The sequence below is a fragment of the Myotis myotis genome, unplaced genomic scaffold, assembly GCF_014108235.1.
Source record: "Myotis myotis isolate mMyoMyo1 unplaced genomic scaffold, mMyoMyo1.p scaffold_m19_p_18, whole genome shotgun sequence".
Taxonomy (NCBI): domain Eukaryota; kingdom Metazoa; phylum Chordata; class Mammalia; order Chiroptera; family Vespertilionidae; genus Myotis; species Myotis myotis.
The window spans coordinates 38,599,886-38,623,780 of NW_023416322.1; the positions used below are offsets into that span (position 1 = coordinate 38,599,886).

The 23,895-nt window shown below is 45.4% G+C and overlaps 1 protein-coding gene across 1 annotated transcript; it reads left to right on the forward strand.

Moving 5' to 3' along the window:
• The first annotated feature begins 256 nt into the window (after positions 1–256).
• Positions 257–22,959, forward strand: LOC118673037 (calcium-binding mitochondrial carrier protein SCaMC-1). Its single transcript, XM_036343415.1, has 10 exons — positions 257–545; positions 11,847–11,973; positions 13,198–13,285; positions 14,170–14,281; positions 15,190–15,348; positions 16,301–16,453; positions 17,609–17,716; positions 18,312–18,479; positions 19,240–19,390; positions 20,946–22,959. The coding sequence occupies exons 1-10, from the start codon at positions 360–362 to the stop codon at positions 21,128–21,130; spliced, it is 1,437 nt and encodes a 478-aa protein (XP_036199308.1). The 5' UTR covers positions 257–359; the 3' UTR covers positions 21,131–22,959.
• The last annotated feature ends 936 nt before the right edge of the window (positions 22,960–23,895 follow it).

Sequence of the window (23,895 nt, forward strand, 5' to 3'; positions counted from 1 at the left end):
GGAACCTGCCTCCCAACTGCCCCCGCTCCCCGCCCGTATTAGTTGGCTCTGAGGTCCGCGACTTCGGGAACTTGATCCTCGTTCCTCGCACCCGCGCCTCTGGCGGCTGGGACCCGGCCGGGCCGTCTCCTCCGGTCCCACAGCCTCTGGGGACCCAGCGGCCCTGCCCCTTCCTGCCCGCCCTCGGCCGCCTGCTGGGGGCGGGCGCGGGGCGAGCTCCTCCCCGCCTCCCCGAGCCCGGCCCCGCCCTGCGCGCCCCGCCCGGCTTGGGTGGGGTCCCCGCTGCGACCGGCTCACGCCAGGCCCTGGCGCCCCGCGCGGGATCCCCGGTGCCCGCCGCCGCCCCGCGCCTCGGGACCATGCTGCGCTGGCTGCGGGGCTGGGTGCTGCCCGCGGCCGCCTGCCAGGACGCGGGGCCGCCGCCGCCGCGCTACGAGACCCTGTTCCGGCAGCTGGACCGCAACGGGGACGGCGTGGTGGACATCGGCGAGCTGCAGGAGGGGCTCCGGAACCTGGGCATCCCCCTGGGCCAGGACGCCGAGGAGGTGGGTCGCGGCTGGGCGGCCCGAGGGCCCGGGGGCCTGAGGGACTCGGGGCGCTGCCAGCTCGGAGGGCGGCGGCCCGGGCTCGGCCGGGAAGGAGGAGGAGCCGGGTGCCCAGCGCCTGGGGATTCAGACGCTCGGGAATGGGGCTGCCCCCCCCCCCCCCCCAAAAGACGAGCCGCAGGTTCTGAAAGGCTCCCAATGTTTTCCCAGATAAACTCAGTGCAGCGAACCCTCGCCCACGGGCCCGCAGCGCTTTCGGTCTGAGTGCATCCCAGGTCCTGTACCTGCCTTTCTGCGCCTTTGCAAACATTCAAACTTGAACTTGTTAGCTCAGGTTTCAGTGGGCCTCAGATCCTGTAAAAAGCTCACATTTTTATCTCTTGGAAGTTGCTTCCATCACCAGCTAGTCTTGCCTACAGTTTCAGATCTGCTTGCAAACAAATTGTTAACGTAAAAACATTCAAACCTGTAAAGAATTTTTGTGAGTTTATTTGAGCCAAACTGTTGACAATTGCCGGGAAGCAGAACCTTAAGGGATTGGGATAGTGCTCCGGAGAATGGCAGTCTTTCATCTATTTGTATACATTACAATCAAAGGAGGGGACATAGGTGGGCTAATGAAATCCACTGGAGATAAACTAGTGAGGTGGGAGAAAGCAAAAGGGGGTTGACCCCGGGGATTGGTTAAGAAGTAAAATGATGGACACACACTTAGGTGGGTGCAGGAACAATTAACATGATAACAATGAAGGAATTTGTGGTCTCTGTCCTGGGGCCCATTAGGTTGTGCTTCAAGGGGTCCAGAAAAAGGGAAGTTAAAGTTACCCAGACATTTCAAGGATAGGTTGTTATAGATGCAAACAGACAGGTAGGCTCAGTTAAGGTAAAGATTAACGTCAGTGAAGGTCCCGCCCTAGGAGGTGACTACCCACCATAACTGCTTTTAGTTAAAGTTTAATTTCAGACCATCCTTTGTGGTTACTTTAGGTCTCTGAGTTTGCAAGCCCACCACGCAGGCCTTCCCTGAGCTTGTCGGGTTAGCATGTGGCCCCTTTCGTCCACAAAGTCTTGGCCAAATATGGTGATGGAAGATGATTTGACTTTGGGTGGTGGACACGCAATGCAATATACAGAGCATGTATCATAGAAATGTACACTTGAAACATATATGGTCTTATTAACCAATGTCACCCCAATAAGTTTAATTTAAAAAAAGAAAAAGAAAACCCATCCTACGTTTTCCCCAACTTCCTGTTGAGGAGCAGAGGTGACATTCCATTGATTGACATGGAGGGGCTGGGCGCCTCTGAGTCATTTTAATTGTGTGCTGAAGTTCCTCCCGCCCCTTCGCAGGGAGGAGGTGTTTGGAACCTCTCCAGCCACTGGAACCTGAGAGGACACTTTGGCATCCCTGCCCCAAGGGGGAGAGCGATTCAGCCACAGGAGCCAACAACTGTTGTATAGTTTTGTATTTTAAGCTACTCATTCAATGTCTGTAGTACTGACTGGCCTCTTCAGTTTACTGTTTGGTCTTGAATCAGATTCAGCAAGTTACAATTTTTAGGAAACAGCCCATTTTGTCCAAGGTTCATAATATTCACTTATTTTTAAAAAGTTCTGGCTGTCTGTAGTTATGTTCCCGATATCATTGCTGGTCCCTTTTGCTGGTTGTTTCTGGTTTTTATTTTCTTCCCTTCATTTCTGTTTATTTCCTTCTACTTTTTTGGGTTTGCTCATTTGCTCTTTTTCTTTTGTTAATCCTCACCCAAGGGCATTTTTTATTTGTTTATCCTCACCCATTATTTATTTATTTTTTTTAGAGTGAGTGGAAGGTAGGGGGAGAGACACAGAGAGAGAAACATCAGTGTGAGAGAGACACATAGATTGGCAAGCATCAGGGCCGGGATTGAACCTGCAATCGAGGTATGTGCCCTTGTTCAGAATTGAACTTGGGACCCTTCAGTCCCTGGTTCCACTGAGCCAAACAGACTAGGGCTCATTTGCTTTTTTTCTAATTTCTTGCATTAAATGCTGAATTCATTAATTTTTTTAAAAAATTTTTTATTGCTTAAAATATTACAAAGAGTGGTACATATGTCTCCCCCCCCCCCCCTTGACCTTTCCCCGGCCTCCCCTACCCCCCAGTGTCTTGTGTCCATTGGTTATGCTTATATGCATGCATACAAGTCCTTTGGTTGATCTCTTACCCCCCCTCCCAACCCTCCCTGGCCTTCCAGCTATAGTTTGACAGTCTGTTCGATGCTGCTCTGCCTCTGTATCTATTTTTGTTCATCAGTTTATAATGGTCTTTATTATCCATAAATGAGTGAGATCATGTGGTATTTTTCCTTCATTGACTGGCTTATTTCACTTAGCATAATGCTCTCCAGTTGCATCCATGCTGTTGCAAATGATAAGAATTCCTTCTTTTTTACAGCAGCGTAGTATTCTATCGTGTAGATGTACCACAGTTTTCTAATCCATTCATGTATTGATGGGCACTTAGGCTGTTTCCAGATCTTAGCTATGGTGAATTGTGCTGCTATGAACATAGGGGTGCATATATCCTTTCTGATTGGTGTTTCTGTTTTCTTGGGATACATTCCTAGAAGTGGGATCACTAGGTCAAATGGGAGTTCCATTTTTAACTTTTTGAGGAAACTCCATACTGTCTTCCATAGTGGCTGCACCAGTCTGCATTCCCACCAGCAGTGCACGAGTGTTCCTTTTTCTCCACATCCTCTCCAGCACTTGTCGTTTGTTGATTTGTTGATGATAGCCATTCTGACAGGTGTGAGATGGTATCTCGTTATTGTTTTGATTTGCATCTCTCGGATGATTAGTGACTTTGAGCATGTTTTCATATGTCTCTTGGCTTTCTGAATGTCCTCTTTTTTTAAAAAAAATATTTTTACTGATTTTTTATAGAGAGGAAGGGAGAAGGATAGAGAGTTAGAAACATCGATCAGCTGCCTCCTGCACACCCCCTACTGGGGATGTGCCCAAACCAAGGTACATGTCCTTGGCTGGAATCGAACCTGGGACCCTTCAGTCTGCAGGCCTATGCTCTATCCACTGAGCCAAACCGGTTAGGGCTGAATGTCCTCTTTTGAAAAGTGTCTATTTAGGTCTGTTGCCCATTTTTTGATTGGATTGTTTATCTTCCTTTTGTTAAGTTGTATGAGTTCCCTATAAATGTTGGAGATTAAACCCTTATCGGTGATAACATTAGCAAATATGTTTTCCCATGCAGTGGGCTTTCTTGTTGTTTTGTTGATGGTTTCTTTTGCTATGCAGAAGCTTTTTATTTTGATGTAGTCCCATTTGTTTATTTTCTCTTTAGTTTCCAGTGCCCTAGGAGCTGTATCAGTGAAGAAATTGCTTCGGCATATGTCTGAGATTTTGTTGCCTTTGGATCCTTCTAGTATTTTTATGGTTTCCCACCTTACATTTAAGTCCTTTATCCATTTTGAGTTTATTTTTGTGTATGGTGTAAGTTGGTGGTCTAGTTTCATTTTTTTGCATGTATCTGTCCAATTTTCCCAACACCATTTATTGAAGAGACTATCTTGGCTCCATTGTATGTTCTTGCCTCCTTTGTCAAATATTAATTGAGCATATTGGTTCGGGCCGATTTCTGGGCTCTCTATTCTATTCCGTTGATCTATATGTCTGTTCTTGTGCCAGTACCAGGCAGTTTTGAGAACAGTGGTTTTGTAATACAGCTTGATATCTGGTATTGAGATCCCACCTACTTTGTACTTCTTTCTCAGGATCGCTGCAGCTATTCGGAGTCTTTTTTATTCCAGATGAATTTTTGGAGAGTTCGTTCTAGATCTGTAAAGTATGCCGTTGGTATTTTAATGGGAAGTGCGTTGAATTTATAGATTGCTTTGGGTAGTATGGACATTTTAATGATGTTGATTCTACCAATCCATGAACACGGTATGTTCTTCCATCTGTTTATGTCTTCCTCTATCTCTTTTTTCAACGTCCTGTAGTTTTCTAAGTAGAGGTCTTTTACCTCTTTAGTTAAGTTTATTCCTAGGTATCTTAATTTTTTGGTGTGATGGTAAATGGGATTTCTTTTTTAGTCTCTCTTTCTGTAAGTTCACTATTGGTGTATAGAAATGCCATAGATTTCTTGGTGTTAATTTTGTATCCTGCTACATTGCCGAATTCATTTATTAAGTCTAATTTATTAAATGCTGAATTCATTAATTTTGAGCTACAAAATCCCTTTAATCACTTCAGCTGAATTCCCCAAGTGCTTTTATTGTAGGTTAGTTTCAAGTATTCTCTAGGTTCTAATATGATTTCATCTTTGACCCATGAGTTATTTAACCATGTGCTTTACATTTTTAAATATATGCTTTCTTCTTGGGGGGGGGGGAGGGTTGAAAATATGATTAAATAGACAAACCTCTGGCTAGATTGACTGAGAAAGAGAGATTTAAAAATGTGTTCACTTTTTCAAAATTCATATAAGGACAGTTTAAAATAAGTTGTGTAAAACTGTATGTATGCAAACACATTGAACAGGATGGCCTGTATTTATCACTATACGTATGTATTTTATACGTATACATAAAATATGCATTTATTATCCTAGCCAATTTGGCTCAGTGGATAGAGCGTCGGCCTGTGGACGGAAGGGTCCCGGGTTCAGTTCCGGTCAAGGGCACATGGCTGGGTTGTGGGCTTGATCCCAGTAGGGGGTGTGCAGGAAGCAGCCTATCAATGATTTTCTCTCATCATTGATGTTTCTATCTCTCTCCCTACCCCTTCCTCTCTGAAATCAATAAAAATATATTTAAAAAAACAACCAAAAAAACCACATTTATTTCCAGCATATGTATGAAAATATAACCAAAATTTACCTGTTGCAAGGTACCTACAAATGCTGGATAAAATAAGATAAATCTCTTTTTTATTAAAAAACAAAACAAAACCAGCCCTGGCTGGTTTGGCTCACTGGATAGAGCGTCGGCCTGGGGACTGAAGGGTCCCAGGTTCGATTCCGGTCAAGGGCATGTACCTTGGTTGCGGGCACATTCCCAGTAGGGAGTGTGCAGGAGGCAGCTGATCGATGTTTCTCTCTCATCGATGTTTCTAACTCTCTATCCTTCTCCCTTCCTCTCTGTAAAAAATCAATAAAATATATTTAAAAAACAAAAACAAAAACCAGACTATTTTTTAGAGCAGTTTTAGTTTTACCATACAATTGAGAGGAAGGCACAGAGATTCCCCACATACCCCTGGCCCTACACATGCATAGCCTCTCCCATTGTCAACATCACTCATCAGATGATGCATTATTTACCAAGGATGAACCTACACTGATACCTCATAATCACCCCAAGTCCACAGCTCACCTTAGGGTTCACTCTTGGTGCTGCACGTTCTGTGGGTTTGGACAAGTGGATGATGACATATCTCCATCCTAGAGTGTCACGGAGCATTTCCCTGCCCCAACAATCCCCTGTGCTCTGCCTATTCTTCCCTCCACGGATGACCTTTTTATTGCCTCCATAGTTTTGCCAGATAATCACCTTTTTACATATGCAGATAAGCCTGTAAGAAAATAAGGGAAATCTAGCCCTACTGCCTGGGTTTAAATTTTGGTTCTGCTACTTGCTAGTTCACTTTGGGCCATTAAAAAAAATATCTCTAGCCTCAGTTTCCTCTCTTTGACAGAAGTAACAAACACTAGAGTTATTGCGAAGAATAAATGCATTAATGCCTGCTGCCTAATAAGCAATCAATTATCGATTAGCTTTTAAATGATCTAATACTGTTACTGCCGTCACTACTGAAAGAGAGGTGTCAAACTCTCCCTCTAAGACTGTGGCTCTGCCACCTTTTCTTTAGAACCCTGTCAATTTCCCCCTTTATATTCCAAGACTATACTATCGATATATTCAAATTTAACATGGCTCTACCATCCTGGTGACTCGCTTCTTTGATCATGCTGCTTTCCTGCCTATCCTCATAGCATAGTGCCCCTCATATTTTTCAAATGCCCAAATCATTGCACTAGCCAGGGTGTTCCCCTAAACCAGGCCATCTTCCCAGGTCATCACTGGGGCATCTTAGTTGGGCTCCTGCCCTGTGGGAGGCATATCCTCACCCCATAGGCCACTGGGGCTCTTGGCCTGCGGGGCGGTGAGTGAGCCAGTTCCCAAGCCCCATGTCCCCACCTGTTGTCTTGGCTCCCTCCTGGTAGTAACTGTCAGTTCTGGGCCTCCGAGGGGCAGAAAGCAAGATGGGGTTGGGTGTGCAAGATTTATTGGGGGGAAGGCCCGGGAAGGGTAGGGGAGAGGCCAGGATGCAAGTTCAACCCCTTGAGAAGAGTGCAAGAAGGAAGGGTCGCCTTAGGCAGAACTCAGAGCCGTTCCTAGGGAGCTAGTGGGGAATCTAGGACGGGCTGTCTGTCCGCTGCCCAGGGCTAGTACCTGCTGTGGTTAGTCATGGGTTAGAACAGCCCAGGGCGACTGTGGACCCGTGTGAAGGCTGCAGTGGGTCCAAAGGTGTGGGGTGGGGGCGGGGGGAGGGAGTAGGCAGCAGGCTCCCACCCCAGGCTTTCTCGCAGGCGGCCTGATCTGCTTCTCTGCCTCATCCCTAGCCTGTCTTCCTCAGGGAGGTCAGAGGGACCAACCACCGTCCCCAGGGCTTCCCTTGGTCACACCTGGGACTCATGATCTCCCTTCCTGACCTTCTATGTTCCATTCCACTCGCACGCAGCCATCAGCTCTGCAGGTCTTGGTGACTTACCTGGTGGTGTGACACAAACCTGCGTTCCCGAGGCTCTGAGTCACCGCTCGCGTTGTGTGTGTGGGTCACCGGTGTTGCATGCATTTTTGTGGTCTTCCTGGTGTAAAAGCAGCCCTACCTCCTGCTGGTCAGGGTCCGTTTACGCCGACTAGGATGGTGACTTCTCCTGCCTGGTGGTCCCTGGACACAGGGAGTTCCCTTCCAAATGCCCAGGTGGCAGCTGGAGCTTGCGCTAGTCCCTGGCAAGAGTATATCCTGTTGGGGACCAGAAACTAACCCTGCAGAGCCCAGAGTTGTGGGAACAGGAGGTAAAAAGTCCCCCCTGTGGTCATTGGGAGTGACAGTCAGGGGACCACTCTTGCTTCCACTCTTGGTTCCTGGATTCTCGTCCTGTTGGGGGCACCAAGCCAGACACAGATCTCTGATTTACTGCATCCTGCAGGATGGCATCCATCGCTGCCAAATACTGTCTCCTCGATGCTGCTTCAGCTACACTCTGTGGGACTTCCTGGCATCCCGTGAGGCCGGCTCTTCTGGATGGAGTGGCGTGGGATATGGGAGTGGACTCCTTGGTCATGGGCCTCCTCCCACACCTCTCTCACTATGGAGTGGGCCCCTGGTTAGATGCTCTGTACTAGTATGTGGGATTTCATGCCTGTAGATCAGGCATTCATGAGCCTTTGAGGGCAGGAAAGGGAAACCCCTCCCAGGAAGAGGTACCTAACAGATAATCCCAATGTTTGGATGTCATTTGAGGTACTCTCAGGAAAAAAAACACACAAAATTCAGGACTTTAAAGAGTAGAGGGAGTAATCTGGATTCTAAGATACCAAAATGAAAATTATGAGGAAAATAAACTGATGGTGAAGAGTCAGCAGTTTTGGCTGGAAATATGGCTATTTCATTTCAGTGTAGGCTTGGAAGACTTTGGAACAGGGTAGGGCCCCAAAAAGTCTGAATGTAGAATTAAGGCAATAAATGAAAAAAGCGGATCTTGCCCAGTAGGTAGGGTTTTGCTGATAGTTTTTTCTTCTTTCTCGAAGAAAGACCTCATTTTAGTGGCAACTCTTTTATTAATATGTAGAGCTGAAGGGACAGGTTTTGTAGAGTATGAAGGTATTACTATACCCAAGTTCAGGGCAAGCTGATTTAACAAGTTAGCCTGAGAGATTACAGACAACTTTAAAATGAAGTTGTTTGCCATGTTCTCATAGGCACATCCTCTTATTGGAAATTTCTTAGGAAAGATGTAGGATCATAAGGGGCACAGGACTGTTTCACCGAGAAGAATACCAAGAGGAAGAAGGGAAGCATCTCGGAGTACAGAGTCTCATATGAGGTGATGAGACTGTCAACTCTTGGTTCTATAAAGTGCTGTCAGTCTGTTCCTTAAGATCCTGGCCGTGACTTCTGTCTTTTCTCCTTGGTCCTATACACTCATGTGCCCTGGCTGGATGCCCGATTTCTGTGACTCACTGTGACTGCTTGCATTCTCTGCTGTGCACAAGCAAGGACCGTTCTTCGTGGGTCGCAAACGTCTCTTTTGTGGGAGGACTCATTCTTGATTGGGCCACAGCATCTCTTGTGAAACGGCATTAGACATTTGCCACTGCTCGGCCGCTCTGGGGGAAAGGTCGATTGCACAGCCCGCAGTAGTACTTATGACTAACCATGGCACAACCTCTTCCTCCTGGCACACCCATGGGTATTTCAAGAGCATGTCATGGTCCTCTTTATGTTGTCCGTACTTGGTATGATGAGTCAGTAGAGCAAGAACTAACAGACAAGGGCTGGATTAAATTGTCTTGATGAATTTTTTAAAAATAATTTACCTTTTTGGGGAACAGTTTTAGGTTCACAGCGAAATTAAGAGGAAGGCATAGAGATTTCCCATATCCCTCCTGCCCCCACATAGGCATAGACTCCCCCATGATCAACATCTGGCACAAGAGTGGCACCTTCGTTACAACTGATAAACCTCATTAACGTCATTACCACCAAAGCCCATCGCTTATTGATCTTCGGGTTCACTCCTGGTGGTGTCCATGCTGTGAACACAGCATCACACAGAATATTGTCACTGGCCTAAAAACCCCTCTGTGCTCTGCCTGCTTATCCTCCCTCAAGCCTGACCTCTGGCAGCGACTTACTTTTTCACTGTCTCCATAGTCGTGCCAGAATGTCCTGTAGTTGAAATCATACAGTAGATAGCCTTTCAGATCGGCTCCTGTCACTTAGTAATGTGCGTGTCAGGGTCCTCCAGGCCTTGTTGTGGTTTGGTAGCTCGTTTCTTTTTAGTGCTGAGTAGTATTCCATCATCTGGACGTACCACAGTTTATGTAGCCATCGCTTCAGAAGGACATCTTGGTTGTTTCCAAGCTTTGCCAGTTATGCGTAAGGCTGCTACAAACATTTGTGTGTAGACATCCTATAGAATAAAGACCTAATATGCTAATTAGACTGAACAGCAGAACGACTGTCCAGACGACATTCTGGACGACCAGACGACATTCCGGATGACCGTCCAGACGACCGGAGGAAGCCGGGGTTGCAAGGGCCCAGCTCCCTGCACAAATTTCATGCATTGGGCCTCTAGTGTTACATAAGCTTTCAACTCCTTTGGGCAGATACCAAGCACTGGGATTGCTGGATTATATTGTGTGTGTTTAGTTTTGTAAGAAATGCCAAAATGTCTTCCTTTTTTTCCTTGTCCCCCCCCCCCCCCCCCAAAAAGACACTTCTTCCAAAGTGGCCGAACCATTTTGGATTCCAGCCAGCCATGAATGTGTGTTCTGGTTGCTCTTCATGAATTTTAATACAACTTTTTAAGAGTACGCCATGTTTAGAAGACTCGATTACATAAAAGGCGGAGTTTTTATTGTGAAACGAGCTTCCCATTTCCGGTGGAGCAGGATGAGGGACCACAAGTATATGCACAGGGGAGGGTGTGGGTTCAGACGAGTCAGGGGCATTGTTTCTGAGTATCTCCTGACTTCTCTCTGGGCCCCCAGCTGCCTTGACTCCCGCCCACTTTGAGATTTCCCTCCCAGGGGTGCATCTGAGAGGACAGAGCTGGGACCCCGGCTATGGGGCGGCCTTGCCCTGCAGCCCTGTGATGCGGGTGAAGATGAGGATCTGGGGTTGGGGGGTGAGAGGGTGAGGGAGCATCACAGAAGGAGAGGCCCAGAGACTTTCATTAGGTCCCCAATTCCCAGTCTCCACGACTCTTAAGCGCCTCGGCCTTAGAAGAAGGCTTCTTGGAAAGGTGTGGCCAAGCAACTGTCAGGAACTGTTGGCTCTCCCACGCGTCATGGCCGCTCAGCCCAGGTCCCAGCCTCCTCCGGCCCCTCTTCTCCCAGGAGATGCTCCACCTCTAGGGACGGCCGGTGCCAGGGTCCTACCGGAAGTCCTGGGGGAAGGGCCCTTGTTGCCCCACTCTGCTTCTCCAGGGAACCCGGGGTGGGGTGTGTGATCGGCGCCCTGGGAGCGAAAGGAACCGAGCCGCCGCCCCCAGCCCCCAGGGCGGCCCCCGCCAGGCGCAGGGCCCGCGTGCCCGCCAGCAGCCGTTGCAAGGCGCCTCCCCTCCCTGCGCTTTTCTCGCGGATGGGACTTGGTCGTGGGCGCCCCAGCGGCTGCTGCTGCCTCAGGTCTCGGCCATCGGGACCGGATTGGGCAGGGGACCCCCTCCTCCCTCTCACTTCCACGTGGGGAGACTCTGAGGGGCCCCGCGGGGGCCACCCCGGCCGCCAGACGCCCCGATGGACTCCCTCTACCGAGACCTCTTTTGGTACCTGGACCACAATGAGGACGGGACCCTGGACATCCTGGAGCTGGAGGAAACCCTGGGTGATATAGGGATCGCTGCCCCCCCGGACCCAGGGAAGGTGGGCTCGGGGCGCCGAGGGCGGAGAGATGTGGGGCTGTGTATTTGTTTTCTTTACGATTACTTTATTTCTTTAATCAATTAAACACGTTTTCCCTGGTTACTTGGGATTGGGTAAGCCTTTGATTCTTCATTGACTCCCAGCCGTTCTTCGTTTCTAATTCTGCACTTCCGTCCATGAATTTCCCTCTAAGCTTTGGCGGCGGCTCATGAGTTTCAGACCCTTTCCTCTCCGCGTCCGGAGCGTGGAGGGCTGACCACGCACGTCCGGCCACAGCGAGGCATTGGGCTCGGGGTGGGTGACGGAGGCGCTTAGCCGGCAGAAGGCACGTTTTGGGTGACGGGGGAGAGGGCTTACATGTCTTACCAAATACCATACTTCTCACTGCTTTCTCCAAAGCATTGCTTTCTACTAATGGAGATCATCTGATATGACAGCTTTTTATAAGGAAAATATTATTTAATTTGGGAAATCCAAGGGAAAATACTGTTTTAGATATTTAAATCCCAAGTGTTCGTCTTCTGCCTGGAGATTTATGAAATACATGTCTTACAGGAAAACAGCCAACCTACTTGAAGTGTATGTACAAATAATTTAGTATTTTTAACCCATGTTAAAAGACTTCTATTTTTTTTTTTTCTAGAAAATTTTTTCTACTGGTGATATCGACAAAGATGGGAAGCTGGATTTTGAAGAATTTATGAAGTACCTTAAAGACCATGAGAAAAAAATGAAATTGGCATTTAAGAGCTTGGACAGAAATAATGACGGTATATTTTATTTTCTATTCATCATCTGTTAGGACAGTGATGGCGAACCTATGACACGCGTTTCAGAGGTGACACGCAAACTCATCTTTTTGGTTGATTTTTCTTTGTTAAATGGCATTTAAATATATCAAATAAATATCAAAAATATAAGTCTTTGTTTTACTATGGTTGCAAATATCAAAAAATTTCTGTATGTGACACGGCACCAGAGTTAAGTTAGGGTTTTTCAAAATGCTGACACGCCGAGCTCAGAAGGTTCGCCATCACTGTGCTGTGAGGAAGCACTTATACTTCCAAGAGTCTAAAACAATGTGTATTTAGCCTTTTTTCCCTTAGGTGATAATAGTAACTATTATTTTTAATCCTCACCTGAGGGTAGTTTTTATTAATTTGAGAGAGAGAGAGAGAGAGAGAGATCAGTTGCCTCCCATATGCACCCCTACTGGAGATGAACCTGTAACCTAGGTATGTGACCTGACCAGGAATTGAACCCTTCTGTTGTATGGGACGATGCTCCAACCAGCTGAGCCACCTGATGGGGTTTTAATTATTACTAGTGTTAATACTTGTTTTTCTTAGTAATGTGATTTTTACATAGAATTCATGTTTTTCGTTAAGAAAAGTTATTTGTCCAATGAGTTAAGAAACTGTAAATTGGGGCTGTTTGTAAAATGTTAATTATGGAACAATATGCTGATTTGACTTAAAGCTTTGGGTTAAAAATAATTATGTTTCCTTGTTCTCTGGGCAAGAGAGGTTTACTAGTATTTTTTCTTTCATATTTAGGCATAAAAATGACATAATCTAAATTTTAAAAACTTGTCGATTATGTTAATTTGACAGTCCTTTTGAAAGAATTCATTTAGAGCAGATACTTTCTGATTTTGAAAATTAGAAAAAAAAAGCAGATTCAACATTTAAATTTGTGTCTTTGGACTGGAATTTTGGTTTCTCTATTTAGATGAATATCTTGAAGTGAGAGTCCCATATGTGCCAAGCAAAAAGTAAGAGTGAAATAATGTGCATACTTGTTTAATGTATTTATTAGTTTTTGAGTTGATATTGCACTATGCACTTAAGCAAATCTAACCCTCCCCTAAATTCATAATTTTACCTTAATCCATTCAAGGCTTTCCCTGATACAATGAGGGATTTGCAATTCATGATTTCTAAGGTCCTTACAGTTCTGACGCTGAGTTTATGCTGTTTTTATTTCTTTTAAAGGAAAAATCGAGGCTTCTGAAATTGTCCATTCTCTCCAGATATTAGGGTTAACTATTTCTGAAAAACAAGCAGAGTTGATTCTGAAAAGGTAAGCTTTCAGTGGATTGAGAATTGTTTGTTTTCTTTGATGTTCAATTTCATGTCCTGCTTCAGGGAGCTAATGTCAGTGCGGTTCAGACGAGTCCTTGCACCTCGCTGCACCCATTCGACATCTTTCTCTCCTTTTCCTTCCTTTTTGTTTGTGTGCACACACAATTCTAAAGTGTAGGAGTGGGGCGTGCAGCCTCCGTCCGGCAGGACTCTTTCTTCTCTTTAAAACTGATCATGTGGTGTAAGTGTCGTTGGCATGCAATCGGATATTAGTTTCGGGTGTACGTTAGGGTGAGTCAGTACTTTGAGGCCACAGTGTGACCACCCACTGATTCGAGTCCTTGTCTGCCAGCGCGAGAACTCATCACGGTCGGATTGACTGTATTCCCTTCACCTTCCCACCCACCTTCCGCCCGCTCCCTTCTGGCGACCATCCCTTTGGCCTCTCTATGACTGTTTCTGTTTTGCGTTTTTTATTGAGATTCCACATGTAAGAGAAAGACAGACAGGATTCTTTCTTTATTATTTTTTTAAAATATATTTTTATTGTTTTCAGAGAGGAAGGGAGAGGGAGAGAGAGAGAAACATCAGTGATGAGAGAGAATCATTGATTGGCTGTCTCCTGCACACCCTCTACTGGGGATGGAGCCCACAACTCGGGCATCAGCCCTGACCAGGAGTCCAACCAATGACTTCTTGGTGCATGGGATGGTGCTCAATCCACTGAGCCACACCAGCTGGGCTAGGGTTTTAAAAAACTTAATAAGAATATTAAGTTGGAAAGGAAACGGTCATTCTGTAAAAAAGCCAGCATTATTAGTTTTATTTGTAAATTCTGTTTTGTTCCTTGGTTAGCTTCTTTTTTTTTTTTTTTTTTTTCAGCATTGATAGTGATGGAACAATGACAGTGGACTGGGATGAATGGAGGGACTACTTCTTACTTAATCCTGTTACAGATATCGAGGAAATTGTCCGTTTCTGGAAACATTCCACTGTAAGTACACTGTGTGGATCAATTTATCCCTGTTTGGAGCTGTAAGCCGTTGGTATGGTCGCCACCTGAGAACACTGGGACATTTACAGCGCAGGCGGCCAACCCAGTCCCAGTGGCTCCTTAAGCTGTGGACCTCCGTTTACTGCATGTACATCATAGATTCTTACTGTATCTTTGGAGATAGTTGGTAACCGTGTCTCTTTTACTCACAGTCAAAGAAAGAGAGGGTTACTACTATTGCATAGCTCCTTCCCCAGACACTCTTACCTATAAAATCTTTTACACCAAAATCATTTACATAATAAAGTTATAAAATATTACCATTATAGAGCTGTGTTTCTCTCAAGCTACGTTGGTAATCACTGACCACCAGGGGGCAGCTCCTGCGTTGAGCGTCTGTCCCCTGGTGGTCAGTGCGCATCATAGCCACCGGTTGATCAGTCATTTGGTCGTTCAGTAGCTTAGGCTTTTATATATAGAAATTTGAAGCGTATATCAGGGTGAAAGCATAACATAGATATAATTACGAGATAAAGGGTGCATTTTTGGAGAGTTGACAAGCTAATTTCTTTAGTTAAAAAGAAATAAAAGACTGCCCTTTCATTCTGACTTAGACACAGAGGAGAAAATTTACTCTGAATCCATTAAGAAAATAAAGCGGGACTGTTGGTTTTGTAAATGGGTGAGCACTGTCGATTTTCATTTCTGGTGAACTGACCACACACTGCACCTAGTGGGAAGAAGCTGTTGACCCTCATCTCTGCTCAGATTGGTTTGGTGACTTTCAGGGAATGAAGCTGATCTTAACTATAAAATAACACCTGCTTCTTCTTTAAAACAAAATTGCTGGAATGATCTATGTTTAGTTGAAGGAGCATGTAATCTCCTCCCTCTCCCCCTTTTAACAGGGTATTGACATAGGAGATAGTTTAACTATCCCAGATGAATTCACAGAAGATGAAAAAATGTCGGGACAGTGGTGGAGGCAGCTTCTGGCGGGAGGCATTGCTGGCGCCGTCTCCCGTACAAGCACCGCGCCCTTGGACCGTCTCAAAGTCATGATGCAGGTGAACTTTGTGACCTTGTGTCTGTTTGTCCTAAATACCCTCAAACACCAAGAAATAGGGTGCTTTGGAAAAAGTTATCAAACTCTCCGTAGTAGTCTTTTATACCTTTAAAAAGTATCTTTGCATTTTATTGCTATTAGTCCTAAATTCAGTCCATGTAATGATTTCAGTGTTCTGCCAAACCTTAAATTGTTGATACATGTGTGTGATGAGCTCTTAATCTTTGGTGTTCTACAACTATTCAAGTGTGTTGTTTTTTTTTAAAATATATTTTATTGATTTTAGAAAAGAAGGGAGAGGGAGAGAGAGATAGAAACATCAGTGATGAGAGAGAATCATTGATTGGCTGCCTCCTGCACACCCCTTACTGGGGATCAAGCCCACAACCCAGGCATGTGCCCTAGGCCGGAATCGAACCTGGGACCCTTCACTCCACAGGCAGATGCTCTATCCATTGAGCCAAACCAGCTAGGGCTATTCAAGTGTTTAAATATTCAGTCATTATTGTAGGGGTCTCCTTAAATTATTTATATATTATACATTTTCTTTCTTTTTTAAAAAATTAGTAATTATTCTCCCCCCCCCCCCAAATATATTTTTATTGATTTCAAAGAGGAAGGGAGAGGGAGAGGGAGATAGAAATATCATTGATGAGAGAGAATCATTGGTCAGCTGCCTCCTGCGCACCCCCTACTGGGGATCGAGCCTACAACCCGGGCATGTGCCCTTGACCGGAATCGAAGCGGAGTCCCTTCAGTCTGCAGGCTGACACTCTATCCGCTGAGCCGAACCAGCTAGGGCTCTGTTATATATTTTCTAAGCCTCCTATCTTCTGTTTTCAAACACACCTTCTCGCAGTATTGGAGAAGAGAGAGGGGTTTGTACTGTTACTATAGAAATAGTAACAACTACACGTCACGAGTATTTTACAGCGTTTTACTTTTATTTTCAGGTCCATGGTTCAAAATCCGACAAAATGGACATATATGGTGGCCTCCGGCAGATGGTGAAAGAAGGAGGGATCCGCTCCCTTTGGAGAGGAAACGGCACAAATGTTCTTAAAATCGCCCCGGAGACGGCTCTCAAGTTCTCAGCGTATGAACAGGTAAGTGTCATCGCTGTGTGGTCAGTGACAGTATAACTCTGCGTATTGCCCACAAAAACTGTTTCTGGGTTGTTAATATTTGTTTCAACAGCTTTATTTGTGCTGGTGAAAATAAACCCACCTTTGAAAAAGAAAAACTATGGGGTCACTATTCAGAAACACTATGTGAACACTGAACCTTGTATTTTCTGTGCATCTGAGAAAGAATGTTGTTATTCTGTTTGAGCAAAGGCGCAGCTAGTTTCCCTCTGGGCAGCATCTGTGCCCTCAGAAATGTAACTTGAAAACTGCTGTCCAGCCAACGGAATGCATTAGCATTTAAGCCTTGCTTTCCTGCTAAGTATTGTTAATGCAGTGTTTGCATTTTGAAAGACATAATCACATGGTCAGTTAATTGCCTTCTAGAAGCTGATTTGTGTTTGGTGTTGTCTTATTCAGCTTGGGCTGCTGTAACGAAATCCATATAGTGGGTGGGTCAGACAACAGACATTTATTTCTCGTAGTAATGGAGCTGGGACTCCAAGAGCAAGGTGCTGACCAATTTGGGTTCTGGTGAAGGCGCTCTTCCTGGCTTGCAGATGACGATCCTCTTGCCATGTGCTCACATGGCCTTTCCTCAGTGCATGCATGTTGGGGAGGTGGGAGGAGGGGAGAGAGAGAGAGAGAGAGAGAGAGAGAGAGAGAGAAAGAGAGAAGAGAGAAAGAAGAAGAAGAAGAAGGAGAAGAAGAAAAGGGGGAAGAAAGGAAGAAAGAAAAAGAAAGAAAGAAGAAAGAAAGAAAGAAAGAAAGGAAAGAAAGAAGAAAGAAAGAAAGGAAAGAAAGAAAGAAAGAAAGAAAGAAAGAAAGAAAGAAGAAGAAAGAAAGAAAGAAAGAAAGAAAGAAAGAAGAAAGAAAGAAAGGAAAGAAAGAAAGAAAGAAAGAAAGAAAGAAAGAAGAAAGAAAGAAAACTCTCTGGTGTCTCTTCTTATCAAGGACACTAATCTTTCGATGAGGGCCCCACCCTCATGACATCATCTAACTCTAATGACCTCCCAAAGGCCCCATTTCCAAATACCATCCCCTTGGGGTTACAGCTCTCACATTGCAGTTGTGGGGAGGGACACACAATTCTGTCTATAGCAGGTACTAATGTGCACTTACCATTGCTTCACACAGTACAAGAAGATGCTTACTTGGGAAGGACAAAAATTAGGGACCTTTGAGAGATTTGTTTCTGGTTCCATGGCTGGAGCAACTGCACAGACGGTTATTTATCCTATGGAGGTATGTGCCATTGTGAAGTCTGCCGGTGTTAATGGCTTTCATATTCATGATCCGTGGCTGTGTAGCAGGTATTCCCCAGATTTAACAGTTCCAAACCACAAGCGTTTCTCACTTCCCAGCTTCTGTGGCTCAGGAATCTGGGAGGAGCTGGGCAAGGCGCCTGTGGCCCAGGGTTCCTTACAGGCTGCAGTCAGGGTGTTGCCGGGGCTGCAGTGAGGGTGTTGGGGATGGATCTGTTCCAAAGTCTCCTGGCTGCTGGAGACACGGGATCCTTATCCCCTCGGCCTCTCCACAGGCTGCTTGGGCATCCGCAACACGTGGCGGCTGGTTTCCCCAAATCGGTGATCTCAGGGGTGGCCGAGCCCCCAAGAAGGAAGGCGCGTTCTTTGGTCCCTTTGTAAACTGTTGGCCACACAGACGCCCTGGGGGAGTGTGGGAGGGGACCAGCCGGTGTGATATCGGGAAGCGGGCCTGGGGGCCGCCTGGAGGCGCGCTGTCTCGTGCTGGTACGAGTGAGAACTGTTCCTCTCCAAAGAGTTTCACGGCGGTGGAGTTCACACGAACAACCGTATTTTGTTTATTCTTTCGCAACCAGGTTCTGAAAACCAGGCTGGCCGTGGGCAGAACTGGGCAGTACTCCGGCCTGTTCGACTGTGCCAAGAAGATTTTGAAACACGAAGGCATGGGAGCTTTCTTCAAAGGTTATATTCCCAATATACTAGGCATCATACCTTACGCAGGTATAGACCTTGCTGTGTATGAGGTGAGTTTGTAGCAATCTTTTGAATCTGAAAGTGTGGCTATATAGTCCTTACTGTTTGAATTTGACTTTGTATGGAGAAGTACACGTATACCAGGGAACAGTTTGTGACCCCAAAGTAGATTCAAGGGTGTTAATTTACATATCTATATCTGTATCTATATCTATATCTATATCTATATCTATATCTATATCTATATCTATATCTATATCTATATCTATCTATATTTAGAGAGAGAGAGAGGAAGGAAGAGGGAGAGAGAGATAGAAACATCAATGATGAGAGAGAATCATTGATCAGCTGCCTCCTGCATGCCCCCTACTGGGGATTGATCCCACAACCGGGCATCGAATCGTGACCTTCTGGTCCATAGGTTGATGCTCAACCACTGAGCCACACTGGCTGGGCCTCATTTATCATACCAGAAGGATAACTCTGCCTCAGAGCTTTGCAAAAGGATTGAATATGTCAGGTACAACATTAGATGTTGTCGGGAGTGTTATTTTGATCAGTACTCACTGTAGGCAGTGTTCTTCAGGTCCTGGAGTTGGTGCGTTTGACCTTCACGGTGACTTAGCAGACCTCCCGGGCCTGGGTCTGAATCCTCAGCGGCTCCCCCAGCTATGCGGAGCTGCCCCTCCTGGGAGTGGGTGGCCCGTCTCCTGCAGGACGAGAGTAGCTGTGAAAATGTTCACGTTGAGTGAAAGCGGCCGTGAAGTGAGTTGTTCACCATCTCTCCTCTTTTTCCTGTGGCCCTTGCAGCTCTTGAAGTCCCACTGGCTGGATCATTTTGCCAAAGACACGGTGAACCCCGGAGTGGCCGTGTTGCTGGGGTGTGGCGCCTTGTCCAGCACCTGCGGGCAGCTGGCCAGCTACCCGTTGTCTTTGGTGAGAACACGCATGCAGGCTCAAGGTGGGTTTTTCAACGAAGATAGTATATCCCAGCCTTCCGTTCTTTATTGCCTCCCCTTTCACACAGCCTTTTCCTGATCACTCCCTTCATGAAATTCTACCACCACAGACACAGTGCGCATGTACTGTATGTTTGCCCGTGCTTTATGCGTAAACAGTAAGGGCTTCTATTCACTCGTGTGGAGAACACATGCTTTAAGAATGTGTAAGCTTTGGCCTAGCTGGTTCGGCTCAGTGGATAGAGCACTGGCCTGTGGACCAGTCACGATTTGATCCCGGTCAAGGGCACCTACCTTGGTTGCAGGCTCCTCCCTGGCCGGGCCCTGGTCGGGGCATGAACAGCAGGAGGCAGCCAATCAGCGTGTTTCTCTGACATCGATGTTTCCCCCCGTCTTTCCCTCTCTCTTCCGCTCTCCGTAAAAATCAATGTGAAAATGTCCTCGGGTGGGGATTAAAAAAAAAGAATGTGTAAGCGTTCGTATCTAGATGAACCTGGGCTCAGATCCTTGCACACAGCCTCTGGGTTTTCCTTTTCCCACCTGTAAATGGGGACGGAGACCGGCCGTGTCGTAAGAATTAGCAGCAGTCCGTGTGAAACACCGGGCATTTGTCAGAGTCTTGGTCAGTGGCGGCTGGAATTGCTTCTTACTGTGGACGCTACAACACGTGACCTGTGATCCTCCCCAACGGGACACTGTCTCCTCCCTCGACTTGGATCCCACTGTGCCCTCTTGGCTTTCTGTCACCTCGTGGATAATTCTCTTTTCTTTTAAAAAAAATTTGACTTCAGGGGGTAAGGGGGAGAGAGAGAGAGAGAGAGAGAGAGAGAGAGAGAGAGAGAGAGAGAGAGAGTGAGTGAGAAAGAAACATCAATGAGGAGAGAGAATCATTGATCAGCTGCCTCCTGCATGTCCCCTATTGGGGATCGAGCCTGCAACCTGGGCCTGTGCCCTGACCTGGAATCGAACCGTGACCTTCTGGTTCATAGGTCGACGCTCAACCACTGAGCCACACCAGGTGGGCTAATTCTCTTTTCTTATGATTCGCTGGCTTTTATTGCTCTATTAATAAAGTATGCTTTCTGTGCCTTTTCTCTTTTGCTCTTTCCCTGGCCAATCTCACCCTCTGTCATTTCTTTCCGGTGGTTCTCAACCTTCCTAATGCCGCGACCCTTGAGTACAGTTCCTCATGTTGTGGTGACCCCCAACCATAAAATTATTTTCATTGCTACTTCATAACTGTAATTTTGCTATTGTTATGAATCGTAATGTAAATATCTGACATGCAGGATGTATTTTCAGGGGTCGCCACCCACAGGTTGAGAACCGCTGCCAGTACACCCTGGGCATCTACAGCTCAATCCCCAACTTCTCTGCCAAGCATGGCCTCTCCCGCCCCTCCCCCCCGCCTTTATAATAGAGGGTACTTTACTTTCTTGGACTCCTTGGAATGTGACCCTTTCCTTCTGCATCATTCTGAAGCTCAGTGATGCATACTGATAAGAACACTGCAGGCTTGAATATTGAATTAGCCTGGTTTCCTTTTTTATTTTCTAGCCATGATAGAAGGAAGCCCACAGCTGAACATGGTTGGCCTCTTCCGACGAATCATTTCCAAAGAGGGGGTACCGGGACTTTACAGAGGCATCACCCCAAACTTCATGAAGGTGCTCCCGGCTGTAGGCATCAGCTATGTGGTTTATGAAAATATGAAACAAACTTTAGGAGTCACCCAGAAATGACATGTTGAACTTTTTCTTTTTTTTTTGCTTTGGCACAATTACACGGAAATTCTCAATAATATCTAGAGGGACTTTTTCTCCTAGAATTGCAAGTCGATGGCAAAAGAACTATTTTTTCACAAAAGGGAAGAGCTTATCAATGATCATTTAAACATTTGGGCTCAATTTTCTATATACAGAAATGTTTTAAAAAATCATAGTTTTGATAAGCTCATCCAATTTTGAAAAATGCCAGAAAACTGAATTTTATCTCTTCTTCTTAGTCCTTTCTACAAATCCCTGCCCTGAGTCCTCAATCTGAAACATGAACCTGCTTGAACTAAATCTGTTTTGTGTGGTGGAATCATAGATCATCCATCTTTATTTTTGGATGGTTCAGGTTTATGCCAGCTTCTTTATACTTGTCTTTTTCTTAAACGCAAGATGATCAGAAAACCTCAGCACTTAAACTTTTATATATTTTGAATGTCTTTGTAGACTTAACATTTCCTTGTAGGCCTGTTAATAGAAAGTCATTGGGTTTCTATCTTTACCTTCCTTTAAGCTGAATAAGAGTGAACATAAGTGGCTGGATTTCAGGGCATGCGAATACCCTCGTCTGTTGCTATCATTTTTGTAAAGGAGTGACGAAATAATACTTACTCTGCGGGCCTTTTTCTCTTTTCCTTGCACTGTGATTTGGTTCCTGAGAGGACATATTGTCAGCATATTGCTGTTATCAACACAAGGCACCTTATTTGAAGGGTTCTGTTTATATTCTGTCTTGGCTTTGAAAAGTACCAGGAAACAAAACATTTTTATGGAGATCAGCTTTTGAAGAGCGTCTCTCTTTTTCGTCCTTTGTTTCCTACTTGAATCAGATTTCCCTGGGAAGGTCTCTGGGGACCATTTTTGGTCATCTGAAATGTCTTCATTACACCAAAGGGGTTGATCCCGGGTGACATTCCCTGTCCTCCCTCCCTGTTGAGTTTCTTTGAACCTGCAATTCTCCACGTGGGCAACACAAACCTAAGGGAATAGTACATAACAGTAGTAGCAAATATCTTCTCTATTAGGTACTTATAGTTAAACAAAAGGCCCAATTTATGAACATAATCTCTCTTGCCCCAAGTTTTAGAACATGTTATGATATAGAAAACTTAATTTTTAATATTGATAGCATGTTTTTATTAGAGCTATTCTTTTTGTAGTTAACTATCTTTTCTGACTTATGTGATTAGGAGTTAGAATAACATTAGTTGAAGTTATTCTTACCATTTTTTAAAATTTAGTTTCTAAAATTGTTTGATTTCTAGTAATTGCTGTTAAAAATTGCCAACATTTTAGTGAAAAGCTAGTGACATAATAGGCATTTACTTTCTTTGAATCTACCTCTTGTATTTTATGAACCAAAGAGAAATGTTGGACTTGTCTTTGTGAAACATTTCAAAATATAGTTTTCATGATATGAGTTATGACTGATACATGTCTCAGTATTTTTATAATACATATAAGCATGGGACTCTATCTTTCGGGTGGTTTGTTCTTTGGAGTAAAATACATAAATTATAATAAGGTACATGATTAGCTTTTATACTCATAAAAAATTATGGAATGGACAACTGACATTTCAAGCTACTGAAAAATTATTGTTCATTATGAATTTAAATTGTGTGCTATTTAACATTTGTGAGGAGTGAATGTGATTTATCTGTGCATCTTGTATCTTTTGAAACAATGATCTTGTATCTTTTGAAAAGAGCCCGGAGTTGAAGATAGATTATTTCTGGCATTGGTGAATATTTACTTTCCATTTATATTAAAAAAAAAAAAAGTATTTGTTTTTAAAATGACTTGTTTCCTTATTTTAAAAAACAGTATAACTGAAGCAAAAAACAATGGCTGTGTCTCCTCTGGCCCATGTGGCACAGTTAGTTGAGTGTCGTCCCATACACCAAACGGTTGCCGGGTCCATTCCAGGTCAGGGTTCGAGCCCCGGGTGTGGGCTTGATCCGGGTGGGCAGCATGCAGGGGCAGCCGATCCGATGTCTCGCTCTCACACTGATATTTCTTTATCTCTTCCTCTCCCTTCCTGTCTAAAAAAGAAAGAAATAAAAAACCTTTTTTTAAAAAAAGGCTGTCATACAGCTTACATCACTGGCAGTGGTTTGAAAAATACTGTTCATGTCTTTATGAGTCTTAACAAACACTGAGGCCCTTCCTGATCAGCCACAGTAGTTACTGTCTCTAGCACACAGTTCGACATAAATTGTTTTTCTTGATGCCCAAGCCCACATTCACGGAGAAGGGTCCCAGCCTGCGGGTGCACAGTGCCACCTCCTGGTGGCCTCAGCCTGTTCTCCCGTCTGCACATCCGGCCGCACGTGCGGACGCGGCTCAGCGGTCGAGTCCACTGTGAACCGGAAGGCACGCGCTCAGGCTGCGGGCTCCATCCCCAGCAGGGGGCGCGCAGGAGGCAGCCGACCCGACCACTGGTTCTCTCTCATCCTTGATGTCTCTCTCCCTCTCCCTTCCTCTCTGAAATCAATTAAAAATATACACATATATGGTATATGTGGCATGGTTTCCCTTTCCCTAAACAGGAATTTTGCGTGGGACGCCTTCTGTCCCCACGAGGATTTGCTACGTGACACAATCCCTCACGTGGCACTACCGCATGAGGAGTCTGGGCGCAGCTGGGTGGTTTCATGCCCAGGAAGGCGCCCGCCGAGTCTCGGGGTGGAGACTGCGTGTTGGGAATTCTCCGGGGAGCAAGCCCGGGCCGG